The following is a 22638-nucleotide window of genomic DNA, read 5'->3' as shown; positions in this document are numbered from 1 at the left end:
TTCAGCCGTTGTGAGCTTCTGGAAGACCGTGGAACCTTCTAGACTAACCTGGTCGAGATTCAAGTAGTATCCGGGCAGCAGCTTCTGGAGGAACTCGCCCTCCTTGTGCTGCACCGTCTTGATGATGAACTCGTCATCATTGGTCAGGTAGAAGATGCTTCCAGACGCGCCGGGGTTGCTCAGCTCCCGCAGTGGAGCGCTGCACATCGACATCTACGGGCAAAGGGGTAAAGTTCAATTTTGGGGTGCTTTTTTGGCCTAACCACTATTCTCCTGTGGTACACCGTCTTGCTTCCGAAGCCCTGGTACCGGACTTGCACCAATGAGTTTTTGTCTTGAAGAGAATGAGTTATTAATTTATTCTTCTGTTTAGGCCAGAGGGTACAGGTCCGAAACTATACGGACCTGTCCCAGATATGGAAATTTGGTGAGGTTGTGAGAGTACTGGGGCTGGTGCATTATCTGGTGAGAACGGATGATGGTGAGACCTGCAGGAGGCACGTCGACCAGATGCTGCAGACCTCAGTAACAACCAATAGTAGCTAACTACAAGATTTAGGGGGAGATGGTATATCTATGTTTTGACTTATGGTTTCATGTCTTGTCAATGCCGGAAGGCTCGGACTTTTCACAGACCTCCCCTCATCACAAGGAGAATATCTTGTCAAAATATGATCGATAAAAATGCAAATGCCGTTTTATTGAAATATTACATTTATCTTAAGTGCAGTTTTCACTAACACAGTTGTCTCAACCATTATAGACGGCGATACGGCTCACCTATCACGTTGGTCTAACAGAAAGCTCGGTGAGGTGTGGGTACTTAGTTCATCTTACTATCCCTCCCCTATTGGGATGTAGGTGTGACCTTATGTTATGATAAAATTTTGTAATGGCCAAATTCACTCGCGTTTCATTATTAAAACTTTGATGCGATGTGCACACGATCGGAACTAATTGCAGTTTTCGAAGGAAAACATCGTGAAGAAACCAACGTATGGAGAAATTTTGGCCAAGCCAGTGTCGGTGTCTCATACCTTCTCCTTGTGATGAGGGGAGGCCTGTGGACGTACATAGAGTTTACTTTTTATTTCAGAGGAAAATCGTAAGACCCTCTACTCTTCTCCCTAGCATTATCTATCCGTTTTTCACAGGGTCCGCTTACCTAACCTAAAGATTTGACAGGTCCGGTTTTTTACAGAAGCGACTGCCTGTATGACCTTCCAACCCGCGAAGGGAAATCCAGCCCAAAACCAGTCACATACCTCCGAAAATGCATTTCTCGGGAATGTGGGTTTCCACACGATGTTTTCCTTCACGGCTGAGCACGCGATAATAATTCATGATCCAAACATGAATTCGAAAACAAATTCGACAATCATTGGTTAGGCCTTTGCTGGATTCGAACCTGCGACCTCAAAATGAGAAGCAAGCGTTCTACTAACTGGGCTACCACGACCACGTCTCCTACGTCATCAAATTCTGATTCAAAAATATCATTATTCACTAGGTACCACTTTGAATCGTCATTGTTTACATAACGAACGTCTCATCCGCCTAAAACTACTGTAGCACACAACCTGTATAGCCGGGGAAAAGAAGCTGCAAGAACCTCGGCACAGGTTTCTAGAAGATCTTTAAAAATAAAACTCATAAAATATTGATATCAACTCAGAACCATGGTCTGAATCATCCCCCTGTCACTAACACCCTGTAAAAATAGACACATTTTTGCTGTTGAGGTTCTATTCCTTTTGAGGTTTGGAACCCTAACGAGAAAACCTTTTATGATGATGATAGCAAAGGAAACTCACCAGGAAATCATCGGGCTGGATGCCGAAGAGGTCGCGGAAGTATCTGAAGGCTATCGGCGCGTACGTCTTGAACTTGAACTCGGAGTAGTGGTGCGCGGGAGTGTGGTTCGAGCCCTCGTGCGGGAAGTTGGTCGTCTCCACGGTCATGAAGTCCTGCATCAGCAGGTCGCGCTCCGGTTTCGATGCTAGGCCTCCTATTGCGTGCTGGATACCTGAGGAGAAAATGGGTTATTAATCAATCAATCAATAATTCTTTATTGCGCAATATAATATCAATTGTAGGGCTGCGTTTCCATTGACGCGGAGCTGTACGGAGATGTGCAGGAATCGACCAATCACCGTGAGGGAGAGAGTGACAGAGCGTCTTCGTTTTTCGCTCTCTCGGACGCTGTGATTGGTCAAATCTGCACATCTCCGCTCTTCTCCGCCCATCTCCGCGTCAGTGGAAACCCGGCCTTACGTATACTGAGGGCGATAATTCTGCTCATTATGGTCTATCGCAAAAGTATGGAATTAAAAATAATATAAAAAATCACAAAAAAGATTATACATTTTGCGACGGTAATTCCACTTGATATCAACTCAGAGTCATGGTCTGAATCATCCCCCTAGTATTCGTTACGATGTCACTAACACCCTGTATATGTACGGTCACGAGCATTAATATGTATACACTTTGGTACCATGTCACATTAACTTTTTTGACAAATTGAACTGTAAGTCTCACTAAATGTCAAATATGTTAGTGCGACACAGTCCTAAAGTGGGTACATTATATTGCTCATGACTGTACTTAGTCACTATAATATTAAATATTAAACTTTCACTTTTTAAAAACTAGGTGACGACCCGATGGCCCACAAAAAGTACCAATTTTGAACACGTTTTCAAAAACACATTCAAAAGTTATTATTTCTATAATTTATTCATAACTAGTACCCGTTTAGTTCCGGGTGAGAGCCCTCGACGCTCCCCATTTGTCCGGCCAATTAGTTAAGGCCATCTGCGGCAAATCTACAATAAGTCTCATACATATACCCACCGGGATAAGCAGACTATGGAATTCCATTTGCTTAGAGCCTGACACACTTCTCTTGCTTCCTCCACATTCATTAATCAATTCAAACTAATGTATTTAATTACTATTATTTGTCACATATATAAAAATCATTAATACTTAAATCATTTACTAAAAGTTCAAAATTTCCTTGCAAAGTAAATATAAAAAACATTGGTTGTGGGTAATTAATTTTTTGGGGACAGACTCAACAGTGCCTTCAACGCTCCCCATTTGTCCGGCCAAGTAATTAATACTATCTAAATCTACCAGTCACGTAAAAAAGAAACCCAAGTCTTTTTTATCGTGTGGGTTGTGAGGTGGAGTACCAACCTCATCAACCCTGGTGTCAGGGTTACTATTGAGCCGCCAAAGGCCCCTGACATGACTCATGTAACGACTACTTACTTATTTATTTTTTTATGAAATGGCAACGCAGGGTGGGATGACGTCAGCTGGGCTAACCTTGAAATGTTAGCTGTCAGTTTAGAGCCTACCTGGTTTTCTTATACTATGATACAAGCATGAACACTTCAGTACAGGAAGTCGTCACCCAAGGTCGCGATATCTTACAATGTCAAGTTCGCTTTTTATTCTATTGCGAACATCTGATGCTAATTTTACTGGATGTTCGAGGTCAATGTACCGATTGGGGATTTATTTGAAGTATTTTTTTTTAAATGTAGTTTAGAGTAAGTAGTAGTTTTAGGTGCCGGTGCTCAGATGGTAGAACGCTTGCCTCTCACATTGAGGTCGCTGGTTCGAATCCAGCACAGGCCTAAACCTAAAGGTGTCTGGAGTATGCTTAGGGTGACAAGGAAAAAATAAAACAATTATGGTCACTGTAGTCCTGTGACAGCCTCTGTGGTCTAGTGGTTAGAGCGTTAGGCCCACGATCTGGAGGTCCGGGATTCGATTCCCGATGGGGACATTGTCGGAATCACTTTGTGAGACTGTCCTTTGTTTGGTAAGGACTTTTCAGGCTTGAATCCCCTGATAGTCCGAAAAAGTAAGATGATTCCGTGCTTCGGAGGGAAGCACGATTGGGAAGCAAGCCGGTGTACCACAGGACTACATATAACATAGACAGCCTATATACGTCCCACTTCTGGGCACAGGCCTCCCCGGAGGGGGCATACTCCGACACGCTGCTGCAATGCGGGTTGGTAGAGGTGTTTTTACGGCTAATAGCCGGGACCAACGGCTTGACGTGCCCTCCGAAGCACGGAATCATCTCGGAGCGTTAGGCTCACGATCTGGAGGTCCGGGTTCAATTCCCGATGGGGACATTGTCGAAATCACTTTGTGAGACTGTCCTTTGTTTGGTAAGGACTTTTCAGGCTTGAATCACCTGATTGTCCCGAAAAGTAAAGTAAAATTAAAACTTATCATTTAAAAATTCGTCTATAGTATAATAGCTTTTTTTAATTATCATTGTTTACTTAGTTCATCTTGCGATTGATGTACCTCTGACTACCCCAATTGGGATGTAAGCGTGAGCTTATGTTATGGACACAAGTAAAATAGCGCAAATTAATTTGCAAGTTGCAGTAAACTGTAGACGAAACTCGGAATTACAGGAAGTCGCCATTGTATGAAGGCCGGCTGTTATCTCACAATGTCAACGTACAAGCATCACTCGCGGTAGTCCGGCCTCCGCGGTTCAGTGGTTGAGAGTTCGGCTCACGATCCGGAGGTCCCAGGTTCGCATCCCGATCTTCTTCTATCGTGTGGGTTGTGAGGTGGAGTACCAACCTCATCAACCATGGTGTCAGGGTTACTATTGAGCCGCCAAAGGCCCCTGACATGGCTCATCTAACGACTACTAACTTACATCAGTAAGTAGTAACCGGGACCAACGGCTAACGTGCCTTCCGAAGCACGGATCATCTCACTTTCGGACAATCAGGTGATCAGCCAGTAATGTCCTAACCAAACTAGGGACCACAAAGTAATTTTTGTGATATGTCCCCACAGGGAGTCAAACCCGAGACCTCCGGATCGTGAGCACAACGCTCAACCTTTGGACCACGAAGGTCGAATTCCGATGGGGCTTGTAATCCCTAGTTTGATAAGGACATCGCAGGCTGATTGACCTGGTTGTCGAATTCAAACCTGCGAGTCAAAGAATAGAATACCTAGTTACTTAAACACACATAAACATACATAAACAGCCTATATACGTCCCACGGCTGGGCACAGGCCTCCCCTCAATCCAACCGGAGGGGGTATGGAGCATACTCCACCACGCTGTTCCACTGCGGGTTGGTGGGACCTAATTAACTAAACAAAATAAATAAAAAACTGGAAAATATTTCGTAATTACGTTTAATTAACTTTACGAGTTGTCAGCTCGTAATTAATCGTTTGGATTTTAATTATGAATCACATTAATCCGTTGGCTGGTCAAGGGCATTACATGTAGATAAAACGGGTAAACGAATGAATGGCCCCGATTCTTGCAGACACCTCCTAATGTTACTTTAAGTTATACCCGTCATTTTCTTATCCGCCGAAAAGGAAAGGGACGGATGATTCACAGCTCTTAATTTTAGGGAGAATGAGTAAATGAATGAATAACCGGGCGAATCAAAAAGGTATCTCGCTGTTATGCAAACCGTTTGACGTGTGCTGTCATCTTAATTCTGTCGGGTTGTTGGCCAATGTGAAATTTTTAGACGGTTGTATTAGATTTGTGCTTAAAATTGACGTGTGTTCCCATAAATTTTATGCTTGTCGATTACCCGTTCCTTTCCTTTGCGGCGGATAAGAAAATGACAGATATAACTTAAAATAAATTAGATGGTGTTTACAGGAATTAGCACCATTGACTGTCGTTAACTAATTTCGTCTATATAGGCTAGTTTCCAACTAGCCAAATCAGTTACTTTTTACTAACGTCAAAACACGAAATTACTATGGAAAAGCACTCTGTAACGTCACAGAAAAACGTGATAAAATGTCGGACTTGTTATTACGTTTTTCTTGATTAAACTTAATACATACATACACATAAACTCACGCCTATTTCTCACGGGGTAAGCAGAGACTATAGAATTCCATTTGCTTCGATTCTGACACACTTCTCTTGCTTCCTCCACATTCATCAATCGCTTCATACACTCACGCCGGTTCAGAGTAGATCGTATTAAACCTTTTCCAAGGACATTTCCAATTTGGTCAATGTAAGCCCTTCTCGGTCTTCCTCTGCCAGCCCTACCATCAACTTTCGTTTTATATACCGCTTTTGCAATTCTATTATCATTCATCCGCTCTACGTGTCCAAAGCAACCTAACATTCCCTTCTCAATCTTAGTCACTTAAATAAACAAATAAGTAAATTAAATTTAATAAATAAGTTAAATAGAAAAATAAAATGTTTTTCGTAACACAGGTAACACTTACGTCATCAAGGGCTAGCAATGGCGGCTTGTCAGAGGATAGAGCATACCTGGTCTTCATATATCATGATCGTACCTACGTCAAGCGTTCTTCGTCCACCACGGTTTTTCTCTCTCCGTCAATTATTTTGCATATAGATAAACAATCGATGTGCGTTAGGTAAACAGATATTATTATCTTGTCATTAAACAATGCTCGATTGCAACAGCGGGCCCATTATGAGACCAGTTAATTATTGGTTATGCTAAAGCCAGTTACAGACCGCGAGCAAAGCTAGTTCAGGCTTAGAATAGGAATAATACTACATATACGCTGGTTTTCCCTTCGCGGTTTGGAAGGTCAGACAGGCAGTCTCTTCTGTAAAAAACCTTTTTTTTTTTTTGACGTGACTTATTGTAGATTTGCCGCAAATGGCATTAAACTACTTGGCCGGACAAATGGGGGAGCGCTGAAGGCTCTCACCCGGTACACGTTTAAGACAACAGGCCTGAGGGTGCCCAGTAGGGCGCGAACCTCGGCTCAGGGCGTCGTCTGAGAGGAAAAATATTTGAAAGAATTAATCGACCTAGTGGGTCGATAGCGACAAGCGCTGAATGAGGGAAATCGTCGATACCGCCGGCGGGGTCGGTATCGGGGACCTACCTGTAAAAAACCGGGCCTGTCAAATCTTCAGGTTAGGTAAGCGGATCCTGTGAAAAATGGGATAATGCTAGGAAGATGATGACTACGTATAGAACGAGAGCCGTAGCCCAGTTGGTAGAACGCTTGCCTCTCACTTTAAGGTCGCACGTTCGAATCCAGCACAGGCCTAAACCAATGATTGTCGAATTTGTTTTCGAATTCATGTTTGGGTCATAAATGATTATCACGTGTTCAGCGGTTAAGGAAAACATCGTGAGGAAACCCATATTCCCGAGAAATGCGTTTTCGGAGGTATGCGACCTAACCTAACCTGTATCGGGCTGGTTATCCCTTCGCGGATTGGAAAGTCAGACTGGCAGTCGCTTCTGTTAAAAACCGGGCCTGTCAAATCTTCAGGTTAGGTAAGCGGACCCTGTGAGATGTGATGTGACTATGTAAAGAACGGCAACTCTCCGCTCCCCACCGGCTGAGCTAGGTTTACCTCACCCCCTCGGTCTTACTTTAGTCTTCAATCGTACGGGCGTCAGACGTCACATACACAGATACGCGTGTACGATAACGTCAATGTGTAGTGTCTGTGTAAAACGAGGTGTTTTGTATGAAGTGTCCGGGGTGTGATTTAGGCTTGGTGTCATCATCATCAGCCCATTAACGTCCCCACTTCTGGGGCACAGGCCTTCCCTATGGATGGATAGGGAGATCGGGCCTTAAACCACCACGCGGGCCCACTGCGGATTGGTGGTTATTAACGACTGCTAATGCAGCCGGGACCAACGCTTAACGTGCCTTCCGAAGCACGGAGGAGCTCGAGATGAAAACTTTTTTTTTTGTGGTCACCCATCCTATGACCGGCCTTTGCGAAAGTTGCTTAACTTCAACAATCGCAGACCGAGCGCGTTTACCGCTGCGCCACCGAGCTCCTCAGGCTTGGTATATTTATTTATATTAAGTACTGCCCCATGCTTTACATTACAGCATTTACTTTAATCTTAAAATTATAAAAAAAATCTTATGTTAGTTCGCATGCCGCGAAAGAATACGAAAGCGCAACCTTAGTTTTGGCTTAACGTGCCTTCCCAAGCACGAAATCGACATTTTTTTACCGAGATCTCTATTGAGGTTGGTGGTAGGGCTGGCAGAGGAAGACATAGGACTTACATTGACCAAATTGGAAATGTCCTTAGAAGGTTCAGTACGATCTACTCTGAACCGGCGTGCGTGTATGAAACGATTGATGAATGTGGACGAAGCAAGAGAAGTGTGTCAGGATCGAAGCAAATGGAATTCCATAATCTCTGCTTACCCCGGTGGGAAATATGCGTGAGTTTATGTATGTAAGTATCTCTGGTTTGGAAAGCGATGCATCTACGTATATATAACACCAGAGATTATCGAGAATCGGTTTTTTTTATATAGAATTGAATTAATTTCGCGTAACCACAATAAAAAACCATATCTATTTTAGAACAAGGCAAACCTCACTGTTTTTCCTGTATAATTATATTTCTTCTTTACCTACTTAAAATGAGAGGAAACTCTATTTATTCGCATGGCAGACAAAGATATCCTGCGTGGATCATATATCCAGCTTAAGTTCCCTCGACCAAGTCTCTGCCGCATCCGTCACACAATGCAGCCCGGCTATGCCACCTGGGAACCGGTGCAGAGGGCACTCGTTCACTATGGGAGATATGGTTTGATCCGGGTGACCACATTCACAGTGTTATTAAGGTAGGTAGGGTTAAGTTATGTTAGTGTTGCCAACATACGATTACTCGAATAACGACCTCCGTGGACCTGTGGTTTGAGCGTTCGGCTCACGATCTGGAGGTCCCGGGCTCGAATCCCGGTGGAAACAAATCACAAAATGATCCCCAGTTTGGTTAGGACAATTAAAGAAAAAAAAGAAAAACATTTTCTTCCACCATATGGTTGCCAGCCGGGTCTGCATGACAACCACGCGAATTATATCAAGCGCTTCCACCTGTTGGCATCCCCAACAAAATTATATTTTAATATATAAGTATGGCAATACTTGTCTTTTTCTTCTTCTAGAATCTGCGTAACGTGTATCGTGGGTTAACATTTTATAATATAAAATTAATATAAGTGCCGTCAATAACATCGTCCAGCTGTATTATTCATCGCATCGCCAACACCTAGATGCCCAAACTACCAATAAACGATACGAATGCTATTTACGTAGATGCACGTCAAACGGCTATTGAAAGAAAGAAGAAAGAAAGAAACGTTTATTATAAAGGGACACCACAGTAACAAATACAAAACAAATAACAAATATATAATTTAAAACACGGAGTAACACACAACTTACAATCAAACAAAACACATAATAAAATAATACAAATACAAATAATTGGGTGTATTGGTTGAAGGGCTCGATATTAGTCGCGCCGCGCGCGGCGCGGTTGCCGTGCAGAGCCTACTGGAATTCTCTTTAAGCGATAAGACCGCCATTTGCCACCTAGTTAGTTAAGTTTAAGCCACTTTTTTTATGCAATCACTACATAGTATAAAACAAAGTCGCTTTTCTGTCCCTTTATCCCTATGTACGCTTAAATCTTTAAAACTATGCAAAGGATTTTGATGCGGTTTTTTTAATAGATAGAGTGATTCTAGAGGAAGGTTTATATGTATAATCATCATCATCAGCCCATTAACGTCCCCACTGCTGGGGCACGGGCCTTCCCTATGGATGGATAGGGAGATCGGGCCTTAAACCATCACGCGGGCCGCGGGGATCGTGAGGAGCTCGGTGGTGCAGCGGTAAACGCGCTCGGTTTGCGATTGGTGAAGTTAGCAACTTTCGCAAAGGCCGGTCGTAGGATAGGTGACCACAAAAAAAAAGAAAAGTTTTCATCTCGAGTTCCTCCGTGCTTCGGAAGGCACGTTAAGCCGTTGATCCCGGCTGCATTAGCAGTCGTTAATAACCATCATATGTATAATAACATACATTAAATAGTGGAGAAATACTGTTATTGTTGAGGTTTTTAATGTGATGTCTTTTTTCCTCAGCATTGCAGCCGAGCGAAGCCGGGGCGGGTCTAGCTAGGGCTAGTAAAGTTTATTTGAAGATTTGAATGAGGGTGGAAGAAGCGACTGAAATCGGAGTGACTGAAATTCCGTGATATCTGCCTACCCCAATGGCGAACAGGCGTGTATAAGCAGATGAGCATATTACAAACAATAATATGTATTTAAAGTCAAATGCGACAGCCAATAAGTGGATGCAAAGGGCCAAGATGCATTCCTGCATACTAAATAATCGATAGTATTTGACATACTAAGTACATTGAATCATCTTTTGTTTACGTTACTTATTATCATCTTTTGTTTATATGTAGTTATAAACATAGAATAAGAAATAATACTACGTGTAGAACGGCAACTGAGCAGTGGTAGCCCAGTTGGTATAACGCTTGCCTCTCACTTTGAAGTTGCAGGTTCGAACCCAACACAGGCCAGGCCGAACGACAACCAATGATTGTCGAATTTATTTTCGAATGATTGTCGAATTTATTTCAATTGTGCATTATTTTGTGAAACCCATTTATGTACATTGTGGAGAACAAATAAAAAGATCTTTATTATTTATTTATTTATTTAATTCATGTTTGGATCATAAATGATTATCGCGTGCGCAGCGGTGAAGGAAAACAATGTGAGAAAACCCCTATTTGATCCCTAGTTTGGTTAGGACATTACAGGCTGATCACCTGATTGCCCGAAAGTAAGATCCGTGCTTCGGAAGACGCGTTAAGCTGTTGGTCCCGGTTACTATTTACTGATGTAAGTATGTAGCCGTTGATGGGTTATGAGCCAAATAAAAGAGATATATATGATTAATACGGATTTTTATTTTGTAACTTGAAATTACAACCGGCGGCCATACAGTGCAAGAAGCAAGAGAACGAGTGAGGTTATGAATGTCAATGTCAGATTGACAATGACACTGACAGATGCGTTTAACGTTCCATTATGCTGAAGTTTATTATTCTACTAAATATATCTAAACATATATTCCAACAGCCGTTACATGAGCCATGTCAGGGGCCTTTGGCGGCTCAATAAACCCAGACACCAGGGTTGATGAGGTTGGTAATCCACCACACAACCCACACGATAGAAAGAGAAGTGTTTTTTCTCCATATTGCCTTCAATATGTAGGTCATACGCGTATCGTAAAATGTTCTAATTATAACGTTCTTGCACGCATGCGCAACTCCACTATACTCTTTATTTGTTTACTATTGAATGGGCGGGGTTTGTGAATGATCTTGGGTAGGTAATTGTGAATTTTCTATTTTTATGGTTCACAAGATGTTAAAACTGGTACAGTTATGAGCAAGTACAAACCAAAAGGAGCACAATAGACGACATTATTGCTAAGTAGCAATATCTCCCAGGCAACCTTTTGTTATCCTTACTAATATAATAAATGGGAAAGTGTGTGTGTGTGTGTGTGTCTGTCTATTTGTTTGTCCGTATTTCACGACAAAACGGAGCGACGAATTGACGTATTATTTTAGGTGCAGATAGTTGAAGGGATGGAGAGTGACATAGGCTACTTTTTGTCTCTTTCTCCCCTCCCACTCCCATTTCACTAGAAAACTAACAATTGATATACACATTTTTTGTGACTAACAAACAAATGGTGCATCATTTCTTTTTGTAATCAGCCCCAAACCCCTTTAAAGAGGGGGTGAAATTTTATATGCGATTTTTCGCAGTTTTCAAGGTAGGAAGCTAAAAATTGGTACATTTTTCTCCTATCGTGTGGGCTGTGAGGTGAATTACCAACCTCATCGACCCTGGCGTCAGGGTTGATGAGCCGCCAAAGGCCCCCATTGGTACATTGGGAAAGGGGAACCGTGTTACCCCGAATTTAACAGGTCAGGTCAGGTCTTAAACCTAAATATGTGCTATTATAATGTATTCTTTTCTTTTAGTAGTTTTGTTATTATAAGTAAGTTTTATTTATTCAGTTTGCATATATATTTTTGATAGGAATACATATCTATAATATCAAGTATAAGTAATGCATTATAATCTATGTAAGTATCATAGTATGTTTTCTTTATTGTATATAAGTAGGTACGCAATTGAGTTTGGTGTGTCCGTGGCTCACGTTCGATAGGTCTCCCATAACACCAGCGCCGCGGCCCGTGCTAAGCACGTGTCACGGCATTATGCTGAGGGAGATCCTTTTTTTATTTTGGGCGCCTCCATTGTGTATTTAATGTCTGTATTATTTGTCTTTTTGTCTTTGCTTTTAGTTGAGTGATAGAGTGAGAAACAGTGTGATAAGACAGAGATGTGGTGTAAAAGACGATATAGTGACTAGGATTGAGAAGGGAATGTTAGGTTGGTTTGGACACGTTGAGCGGATGAAGGCTAATAGAATTGCAAAAGCGGTATATAAAGCGAAAGTTGATGTAGGGCTGGCAGAGGAAGACCGAGAAGGACTTACGATGATCAAATTGGAGATGTCCTTAGAAAAGGTTCAATACGATCTACTCTGAACCGGCGTGCGTGTATGAAGCGATTGATGAATGTGGAGGAAGCAAGAGAAGTGTGTCAGATCGAAGCAAATGGAATTCTATAGTCTCTGCTTACCCCGGTGGAAAAAGGCGTGAGTTTATGTATGTATGTATGTTGTCTTTGTTTTTTTTTGTCTTTGAGCCGCGGGCAAAGGTTAGGTTAATATAAAGCAACTCACCAAGCTGTATGGAGCCCATGATCTGTGACGACTGGATCTTCTTGTATGTGATCTCCCCACCCTCGCCGACGCGCCGGTGCCCGATCTTGCGGTCCGACTTGTGGATCTTGCCCGCTGCCCCCAGGGGGCCCACCGCTGGCTGTAGGGGAACACAGGGTTAATCCATATATAATAGAATAGAATACATACATAAACAGCCTATATACGTCCCACTGCTGGGCACAGGCCTCCCTCAATCAACCGGAGGGGGTATGGAGCATACTCCACCACGCTGCTCCACTGCGGGTTGGTGGAGGTGTTTTTTTACGGCTAATAGCCGGGACCAACAGCTTAACGTGCGCTCCGAAGCACGGAATCATCTTACTTTTTCAGACAATCAGTGATTCAAGCCTGAAAAGTCCTTACCAAACAAAGGACAGTCTCACAAAGTGATTTCGACAATGTCCCCATCGGGAATCGAACCCGCTCCTCCAGATCGTGAGCCTTACGCTCTAACCACTAGACCACGGAGGCTGTTGAATATAATAGAATAGAAAACATTTATTTTAGATATAAGTAGGTATTGGTACACAGTAGGAGTGAACATAAAATCTTCTATCGTGTGGGTTGTGAGTGGAGTACCAACCTCATCAACCTTGGTGTCAGGTTTATTACTGAGCCGCCAAACCTCCCTTACATGGCTCATGTAACGACTACTTATTCCATCACCAACCATGTCGATTCACCTGTTTTCGACGTGTCTTGGCGTAGTCAGAGAGTAGTCCATCCACATCCAATAAAAGAAGGATGTTGGAAGGGCCCCGGCCGAATAGTAACCCTGACACCAGGGTTGATGAGGTCGGTCGCTGACCTTAAGGCCTTAAGTTGTATCAGAAATCAGAATCATTTATTGAACGTAATTATCATGGATAAACTTGTTGAAGGTCAATATAACATTTTTGAATTTACGTCATTTCGCAAGGTGTTATGGCTGAGGAGAAGAAATGACAAGTAACTGCAACAGCAACACATCTTTTAAAAAACCAATGAGGGTATTTATTACAAGTTATTTAATAACAGCCTCCGTGGTCTAGTGGTTAGAGCGTTAGGCTCAAGATCTGGAGGTCCGGGTTCGATTCCCGATGGGGACATGTGTTGAAATCACTTTGTGAGACTGTACTTTGTTTGGTAAGGACTTTTCAGGCTTGACTCACCTGATTGTCCGAAAAAGTAAGATGATTCCGTGCTTCGGAAGGCACGGTAAGCCGTTGGTCCCGGCTATTAGCCGTAAAAACACCTCCACCAACCCGCAGTGGAGCAGCGTGGTGGAGTATGCTCCATACCCCCTCCGGTTGATTGAGGGGGAGGCCTGTGCCCAGCAGTGGGACGTATATAGGCAGTTTATGTTATGTTATGTTATTTAATAACTAGAGGAACACATTCAATACCAGACATTTTTATCATTTAGGTACTCATTAACCTTATAATAAGCTTTTTTACATAAAGTAAGCTCTAAGTTAAATTTATTTTCTGACAAATTTAAAATATTATCTGGTATTTTATTGTAAAAACTTACTTAATCTAATTTAATTTAAGTACTTAATTTATTTAATTTACTTATTTTTTTTGTTTTTTTTTCCTGTTTGTGCTTCTATGCTGTTCAACATAGAAAACGTTCAGCTGCTTGTCTTCCCGGGCATGTCGTAAAAACCGACAAAGGATTGTGTCCTCTAACATGATGGACTAATGTTATGGGCGATAGGCTGATCCCTTATCACCATAAGGTTCATCATATCCAGCTTACGACATCGTATCAACAGTGGCTGCAAGTCGTCTTTGATTAGTTGTGGCTCTGCCCACCCCATTAGGGATTACGGGCGTGAGTTTATGTATGTATGTTGTGCAATAAAGTATTTGTTATGTTATGTTAATCTAGAATTTTGAACGACAATTTTAGTTTTATTCCTTGTATTGTGAGTATTTAAGTATATGTGTCACCTACCCTCCTGTAACCGATGCGAAGACCATAGTCTAGCACCGGAGTCCGACCAACTCTATACGTGTTCTTCTAAATTTGTTCACAGGTTTATTTGAAGATTCAATTATCCACTATTTGTTTCACTTTTTAAAAAGTGCACTTCACAATATCTCACACAGAAATGTCCAAAATTAAAGCTACCAAACGGTCACCCATCGAATAATTGACTTGATAATGTTTTTATTACCTATTTTTATTTAATTGTAAATATTAATATAACAATGGTGCTAATTCCTGTAAATACCATCTAATTTTATTTTAGTTATATCTGTCATTTTCTTATCCGCCGAAAAGGAAAGGGACGGGTAATCGACAAGCATAAAATTTATGGAACACACGTCAATTTTAAGCACAAATCTAAACCAACCGTCTAAAAATTTTACATCAGTCAATAACCCGACACAGTTAAGTAGACAGCACGTCAAACGGATTGCATACTAGCGACGTACCTTTTGATTCGCCCGGGTTATTCATTCATTCACTCATTCTTCCTAAAATTAAGAGCTGTGAATCATCCGTCCCTTTCCTTTTCGACGGATATGAAAATGATGGATATAACTTAAAATAAAATTAGGCGGTCTCTGCAGGAATCGGGGCCACGTCACAAAAACAAACTTAAAAACTAGTCATTAAATAACCCGCCCCTCACTGTTCCCGGAGCAAAGGTGCCCACACTAGCCGCATTACCGCGTTGAATGGCAATGGCTAGCCTTTGGACCATGAACGAGCCGGAGCCTATTTTTACACTTGCAATAATTTACAGATTAACTTTTCATAATTGATTTTCGACGTAGGAAACTACCCATTTTTTCCAAGTACAGCGAAATGCGAAAGGGGCATTTTGCGAAAAGGAACTTTTGCAAAAAAATATACATTTCACGACGTAGCTGGGTAGTTTTTCGAACACCGGAAGTCAGGCTGTAAACTTTAAACGCAAAAATTCATTTTAAAAAGTCACGACTGTAAACGCAAAGATATCCTAAACTATCTGAATCATCCCTCACAGTTTTCGTTACGATGTCACTAAGGGTGGTATTAATAAACTAATCTCAGCTTCGAGACTGCCTTCAAGATCATGTCAATGTGACAGTTCTCATATAAAAACAGAGACTTGAGCATGGTCTTGAGGGCAGTCTCAGCTGAGATTCGTTTATTAATACCACCCTAATACCCTGTATATACATAAGATGACGTCTGTTTCCCGTCGGGGGTAGGCAGAGACGACGGAATTCCAAAATTAAAGCACATAATAACGGGTTCTTACCCGGGTTCTGTCGGGAGTCTCATGTCCCCATTTAAACGCGGTAAGAACCCATTATTATGTGCTTTAATTATGATAATAACCGCGTAAACTTAAAACGACGGAATTCCATTTACTACGATCCTGTCACACCACTTTCGCTTCCTCCACTCCATCAGAATCCATTCATGCTCACCAGTTCAAAGTACTCTTGACCAGGCCTAAACGCAAAATATCGTGACCGTCAGAATGGAATTGCTCATTTAATTCTGTAATACACATACATACATAAACTCACGCCCGTAATCCCTAATGGGGTGGGCAGAGCCACAAGTAATCAACGACAACTTGCAGCCACTGATGATACGATGTCGTAAGCTGGATATGATGAACATTATGGTGATAAGGGATCAGCCTATCGCCCATAACATTAGTCCATCATGTTAGAGGACACAATCCCACTGTCGGTTTTTACGACATGCCCGAGAAGACAAGCAGCTGAACGTTTTCTATGTTAATTCTGTAATCGAAATAGTAAATCCATAATAACTTTTTATCCTTAAAAGTTATGAGGTCCAAAACTACGTATATGAAGGTACTAGTTAGTACCAACTATTGGTTATAAATAAACTCTATAAATGTGCGCAGTTTGTTCTCACTGCATAGGTGACCAGCCATTCTGATGCTAGAATGGCGCGTCACCTAAAAAAGTAGATTATTTTCTTTAAATCAAGGGTACCAACTGTCTAACGATGGGTACCTACTGGTAGCAACTGAGCACTAACTTTTAATAATTACATCGATGTAAAGTTAGGGTAGTGACAGGCCATCCTGGCGGTCACAAAATATCCTAGAATCTTTCGTCTTTTTGCTAATGTCCAGTTAGAACGTCTGAACGTATACTTTGGCGACATGTTCTATTGTTATGTTCTATTTATTTATTATTTTCTATTAAGGGTTGTGAGGTGGATTACCAACCCCATCAACTCTGGTGTCATAGTTATTATTTATGTTTATTATTTAGCCGGCAAAGGCTAAATTATATGACTCATGTAAAAAAATAAATAATAAAAAAGTTTATTTAGGTAAAAAACCTACGACACACATATACATTTACAAGATTAAAATAAACATGTAAGGATTATTAATTAATTATTTTTATGTATTTGATTATTTTTGCGTTAACGGTAACAATAATATTACAACAAAACTTTATCTCAACCCACTACTACCTTATTTTTTTTATTTCTTTTTTATATTTAGTGTTTTTTTTTTTCTCATGTAAACGAATGTAATTCTTTATGAGGAAAATAAAGTTTTTAAACAAATATTGACTTCCGGTTTTCGAAGATTTACCAACAGCGCGGTCGAATACATTTCTGTCGACGAAAGAACAGCCTCGCTCGAAATTCGACAGAAAACTATCGATGTCTCCAGTATTGTGGACTATTTTTGGTCATTATGAATGTTTTAGGAGCAACCTTCAAGCAGGTTGCCTTAAATATTAAATAAACCTACAATCTTTATCAACAACTAGTACAAATCCCTGGACTAATTGGAGCCATATTTTTGTATTGTTCGTTTTCGATACGCGTAAACTTGAGGCCACAAGGCAAATAAAAAAAATAATATATTTTTCAAAATTGGCTTACACAGTTAGCGCTTTTTGAACGTCAAAAATTAAATTACATATTATGCAACTAGCTGTAAAACTACTACCCCATCGGAATCTGTAACGCTGAGGGAAACTAGTGGCCAGAAAACCTCCCAGCACAGGGCCCCAGTCCTACTGCTTTATGTTTTCCTTTCCTTTTTTTTGTGAATAGGCATTTTCTGAAGTGTGATCCACTATACACCTTTTAAAAAAAAAACATTTATCAACAGTACAAATGGGCGGCCTTATTGCTATTAGCCATCAGAACTGCATAGAAACATCATAGCAGGAAAGAGAGGAAGAAGAAGACCAAGAAGAGCTTACATGGAACAAATTATACATATTTTTTCTTAAAGAACGTCTAGGGCCATGTGCCGAGGTTTTTCTTGCAGCTTCTTTTCCCCGGCTATACAGGTTGTGAGACGCTGCAGTAGTTTTAGGCGGATGAGACGTTCGCCGTTCGTTATGTAAAAATTGACGATTCAAAGTGTAACTATGTTACCTACCGAATAAAGATATTTTTGAATTTGAATTTGATTTAAAGAGAAGGCGAACGTCGTGTCTTATAAGGAAGTGAAAGAATTGGGTAGTTTCATAGGTCAAAGATGCATTATGAAAATCCGATTACTAAATAAAGACAGATCTAAAGGTGACAAAAACGTTTTCTTTTTTTCTATTTAACTTTATTTATGAATTTTAATAAAGAAAAGTGTAATAATAAATGCGATATTTTAACACGTTTTTCTATGAATAAGAAAGAAAATAAATTTATTGCCAGTAACATATTCGATTTTTCTATCTTCTTCTATCGTGTGGGTTGTGAGGTGGAGTACCAACCTCATCAACCCCGGTGTCAGGGTTATTAATGAGCCGCCAAAGGCCCCTGACATGACTCATGTAACGACTACATACTTACATCAGTAAGTAGTAACCGGGACCAACGGCTTGACGTGCCTTCCGAAGCACGGATCGTCTACTTTCGGACAATCAGGTGATCAGCCAGTAATGTCCTAACCAAACTAGGGACCACAAAGTCATTTTTTTTTCACAATATATCAGGAAGAGGAAATGACTGAAAACCAGCGCTGGATGGCGCCATAGCATGGCTCCATCACAGCACAAGCTGAGCCATTTCCTTTCGCCCGTATTCGTAATATTCATAATTACCTAGTTCTTATAGAAAAATCGACCTCCGTGGTCCAGTGGTTGAACGTTGGGCTCACGATCCGGAGGTCCTGAGTTCGATTCCGGTGGGGACATATCACAAAAAATACTTCGTGGTCCCTAGTTTGGTTAGGACATTACAGGCTGATCGCCTGATTGTCCGAAAGTAAGACGATCCGTGCTTCGGATGGCACGTTAAGCCGTTGGTCCCGGTTACTACTTACTGATGTAAGTATGTAGTCGTTACATGAGCCATCTCAGGGGCCTTTGGCGGCTCAATAGTAACCCTGACACCAGGGTGGATGAGGTTAGTACTCCACCTCACAACCCACACGATAGAAGAAGTACGTACCCACAGTTTACTGATATAAATGACGCGAACGAATGTAAACTTTGATAACAGCATATGTTAAGTATGATTCATATATTTATCACTAGTATTTATAATACATCGGAATAAAATATGTGAGAGCCCAGTTCGAATCCCGGCTAGGGCACTAAACCACTGAACTCGACTTTATGAGTTTGAATTCATCAAATCAAAATCAAATATACTTTATTGCAAACAAACAAAACATACATCTTCATCTCCCTAGCATTATCCTGCTTTTCACAGGATCCGCTTACCTAACCTGAAGATTTGACAGGTCCGGTACACGTATTTAGTATTTATTTTTTTAATTGAAAATAGAATCCGTTCAGATGTAGTGAACTTCATGCAAATTCATTATTATTGCGTATGGCAGACAAATGAGGAGCTAGATGGCGCAGCGGTAAACGCGCTCGGTCTGCGATTGTTGAAGTTAAGCAACTTTCGCAAAGGCCGGTCATAGGATGAGTGACCAAAAAAATAAAGTTTTCATCTCGAGCTCCTCCGTTCTTCGGAAGGCACGTTAAACCGTTGGTCCCGGCTGCATTAGCAGTCGTTAATAACCATCAATCCGCACTGGGCTCGCGTGATGGTTTAAGGCCCGATCTCCCTATCCATCCACAGGGAAGGCCCGTGCCCCAGCAGTGGGGACGTTAATGGGCTGATGATGATGGCAGACAAAAATAAAATACCCTCGTGGATCATATATCCAGCTTAAGCGCCCTTAACCAAATCTCTGCCGCATCCGTCACACAATGCAGCCCGGCTATGCCACCTGGGAACCGGTGCAGAGGGCACTCGTTCACTATGTGAGATATGGTTTGATCCGGGTGACCACATTCACAGAAATCAAATCAACAAAAAAATTGGATTTGGATACAAATCCATTGAACGGTTCTAAAGATTAGACCAATCATAATGACAGACTTATTTACCACTGTGTTAATAATGTTTATTTATGCTAATGTTGAGTAGAAACACAAACATTTACAAAAAACCGGACAAGTACGAGCGAACTCGAGCATCGAGGGATCCGTACAAACTTATGTACGAATAAATACAGTCTCGAAGATTTATATCGTTATGAAAAACTATAGTCTCCATACCATAGAATAATGGATAATACTGCGTATAGAACGGCAACTCTCCGCTCCCCACCAGCGGCTGAGATAATTTAATATACTTGGTGGACCAGCATGTCCCAATTACTCAAACATGAAAATTTACCCGACCCGACAACCCTAGACAATATCATGGCGCCGCAAAATTAGGAGAGCCGACCCCATCTAAAGTGGGATAGCGCAAGGAAGAAGAAGAATAAAGAATAATAGAGCGACATTCCCTCAGCGATACAGCTTCCGATGTGGTAGTAGTTTTACAGCCAGTTACATAATATATAATTTAATTTTTGACGTTCAAAAAGCGCTAAATATGTAAGCCAATTTTGAAGAATAAATGTTTTTTAAATTATGTTTTTTATTAAATTTTAAATGGTTCCATTTTTCCTTTTGACATACGGAACTCTAAAACACGTTTAAACAACCGTATTTAGCGGGTCAATTGTGTACAAATATTAGTTGTTTTTACATTAATGTCATAATCAGATTTTACGTAAACTATAAATACTTTACAGTTTCTATCGCGTGGGTTTAAAGGTCAATGCCCAACCTCATCAACCCTGTATCAGGGTTATTAGTTTGACCGTATGATACAAATTGGTGGGGGGTGGAGTTACTGTTCTATTCGTCTTCCAATAGGTTAGTTTCCAACTAGTCAAATCAGTTACTTTTTACTAAACGTCATAACACGAAATTACTATGGAATTTGTATGAAAAAGCACACTGTGACGTCATAGAGAAACGTGATAAAATGTCGGACTTTTATTACGTTTTTCTTGATTAGAATTCATAACAAACAGCCTCCGTGGTCTAGTGGTTAGATCGTTAGGCTCACGATCTGGAGGTCCGGGTTCGATTCCCGATGGGGACATTGTCGAAATCACTTTGTGAGACTGTCCTTTGTTTAGTAAGGACTTTTCAGGCTTGAATCACCTGATTGTCCGAAAAAGTAAGATGATTCCGTGCTTCGGAGGGCACGTTAAGCCATTGGTCCCGGCTTTTAGCCGTAAAAACACCTCCACCAACCCGCATTGGAGCAGCGTGGTGGAGTATGCTCCATACCCCCTCCGGTTGATTGAGGGGAGGCCTGTGCCCAGCAGTGGGACGCATATAGGCTGTTTATGTTATATAATGTAAAATTCATAAATAAGTTAAATAGAAAAATTGACAAATTTTTCGTTAGTTTTAGATCTGTCTTTCACTATCCAATTGTTAGTATGGTATGCTTGTGGTACTTTCCACCCCAGTTGGGATACGAGCGTGAATTTTTGTATGTTGTATTGTTGTATGTACAAAACGGGGGTATTACAGCTGTAATCTCTGCCAGGCAACCGTAATTGTTTCACAACAATGTCAGCTGATAAGGAATTCCAACTAATACTGAACATGTAATGTTATCTCTACAATTTTTGAATGAGAGGCCTGGGGGGTTAAAATGGCCACATCGAAGCAATTCATCTAAGAAAGCAATATTTCAATTTGACATTTGTTTGCATTGCGCACTTACTTTTATATGCGCAAATGTCAAATTGCAACATTGCTTTCTTAGATGGTTTTTATCGATGTGGCCATTTTAACCCCCTTGTAGTGTTTAGAAGCATACTGATAAGAGACGCGACACACGCCTGTAGTCCCTAACGGGGTGGACAGAGCCACAAATCAACATAATCGGAGACTTTAGAAATCCGGCGTGATCTTATTTTTTATGTAGACGATTTATCAAGTACCCACTTTAAAAATTGCATAACATAAAATAGCACCACGCCTGTACCCCCGAAGGGATAGGCAGAGGTGTAATAGTATTCTTCTGTCGTGTGGGTTGTGAGGTGGATTGCCACTACCAACCCTGGTGTCAGGGTCACTATTGAGCCGCCAAAGGTCCCTAACATGGCTCATGTAACGACTACTAACTTACATTAGTAAGTAGTAACCGAGACCAACGGCTTATCGTGCCTTTCGATGCACGGATCATCTTACTTTCGGACAATCAGGTGATCAGCATGTAATGTTCTAATCGAACTAGGGATCACAAAGTGATTTTTGTGATATGTCCCCACCGGGATTCGAACCCGGGACCTCCGGATCGTAAGCTCAACGCTAAAACCACTTACCCAAGAAGGGTCACCTTATATGTTACATGCTATGTACTATATAATTAATTGCTCCTACTTTAAGATTTGTATAATTATGTATATTTCTAGTGAACTATTGTATTGGGATAGTCTTGTAAAGATAGTTCTAGAACATTGATAAATAAATAAATAAATAAAAGTCCGTGACCTTGGGGTACAGATATCGCATGATCTTACATTTCGAGATCATATTACGAAAATATGTAAAAGGTCATACAGAAACTTAGGGTTTATCTTGCGCCAGACAAAAGATTTTAAAAATGTTGTGGTTTTGAAAACATTATACAA

General features: G+C 41.1%; 1 protein-coding gene across 7 annotated transcripts in view; it reads right to left on the bottom strand.

Moving 5' to 3' along the window:
- Nucleotides 1-22638, bottom strand: part of LOC126378351 (phosphatidylinositol 4-phosphate 5-kinase type-1 alpha) — an 80134-nt gene that overhangs the window by 53399 nt on the left and 4097 nt on the right. For all 7 annotated transcript variants that reach the window (XM_050026625.1, XM_050026623.1, XM_050026624.1 and 4 more), the window contains exons 3-5: nucleotides 12656-12794; nucleotides 1815-2026; nucleotides 49-213 (exon numbers count right to left, since the gene is read on the bottom strand). In XM_050026625.1, the coding sequence (XP_049882582.1) occupies nucleotides 49-213; nucleotides 1815-2026; nucleotides 12656-12794 (516 nt within the window). The remainder of the gene's footprint in view (nucleotides 1-48; nucleotides 214-1814; nucleotides 2027-12655; nucleotides 12795-22638) is intronic.

Source organism: Pectinophora gossypiella, chromosome 26, assembly GCF_024362695.1.
Source record: "Pectinophora gossypiella chromosome 26, ilPecGoss1.1, whole genome shotgun sequence".
Taxonomy (NCBI): Eukaryota; Metazoa; Arthropoda; class Insecta; order Lepidoptera; family Gelechiidae; genus Pectinophora; species Pectinophora gossypiella.
This window is presented reverse-complemented; position numbering and strand designations above follow the sequence as displayed.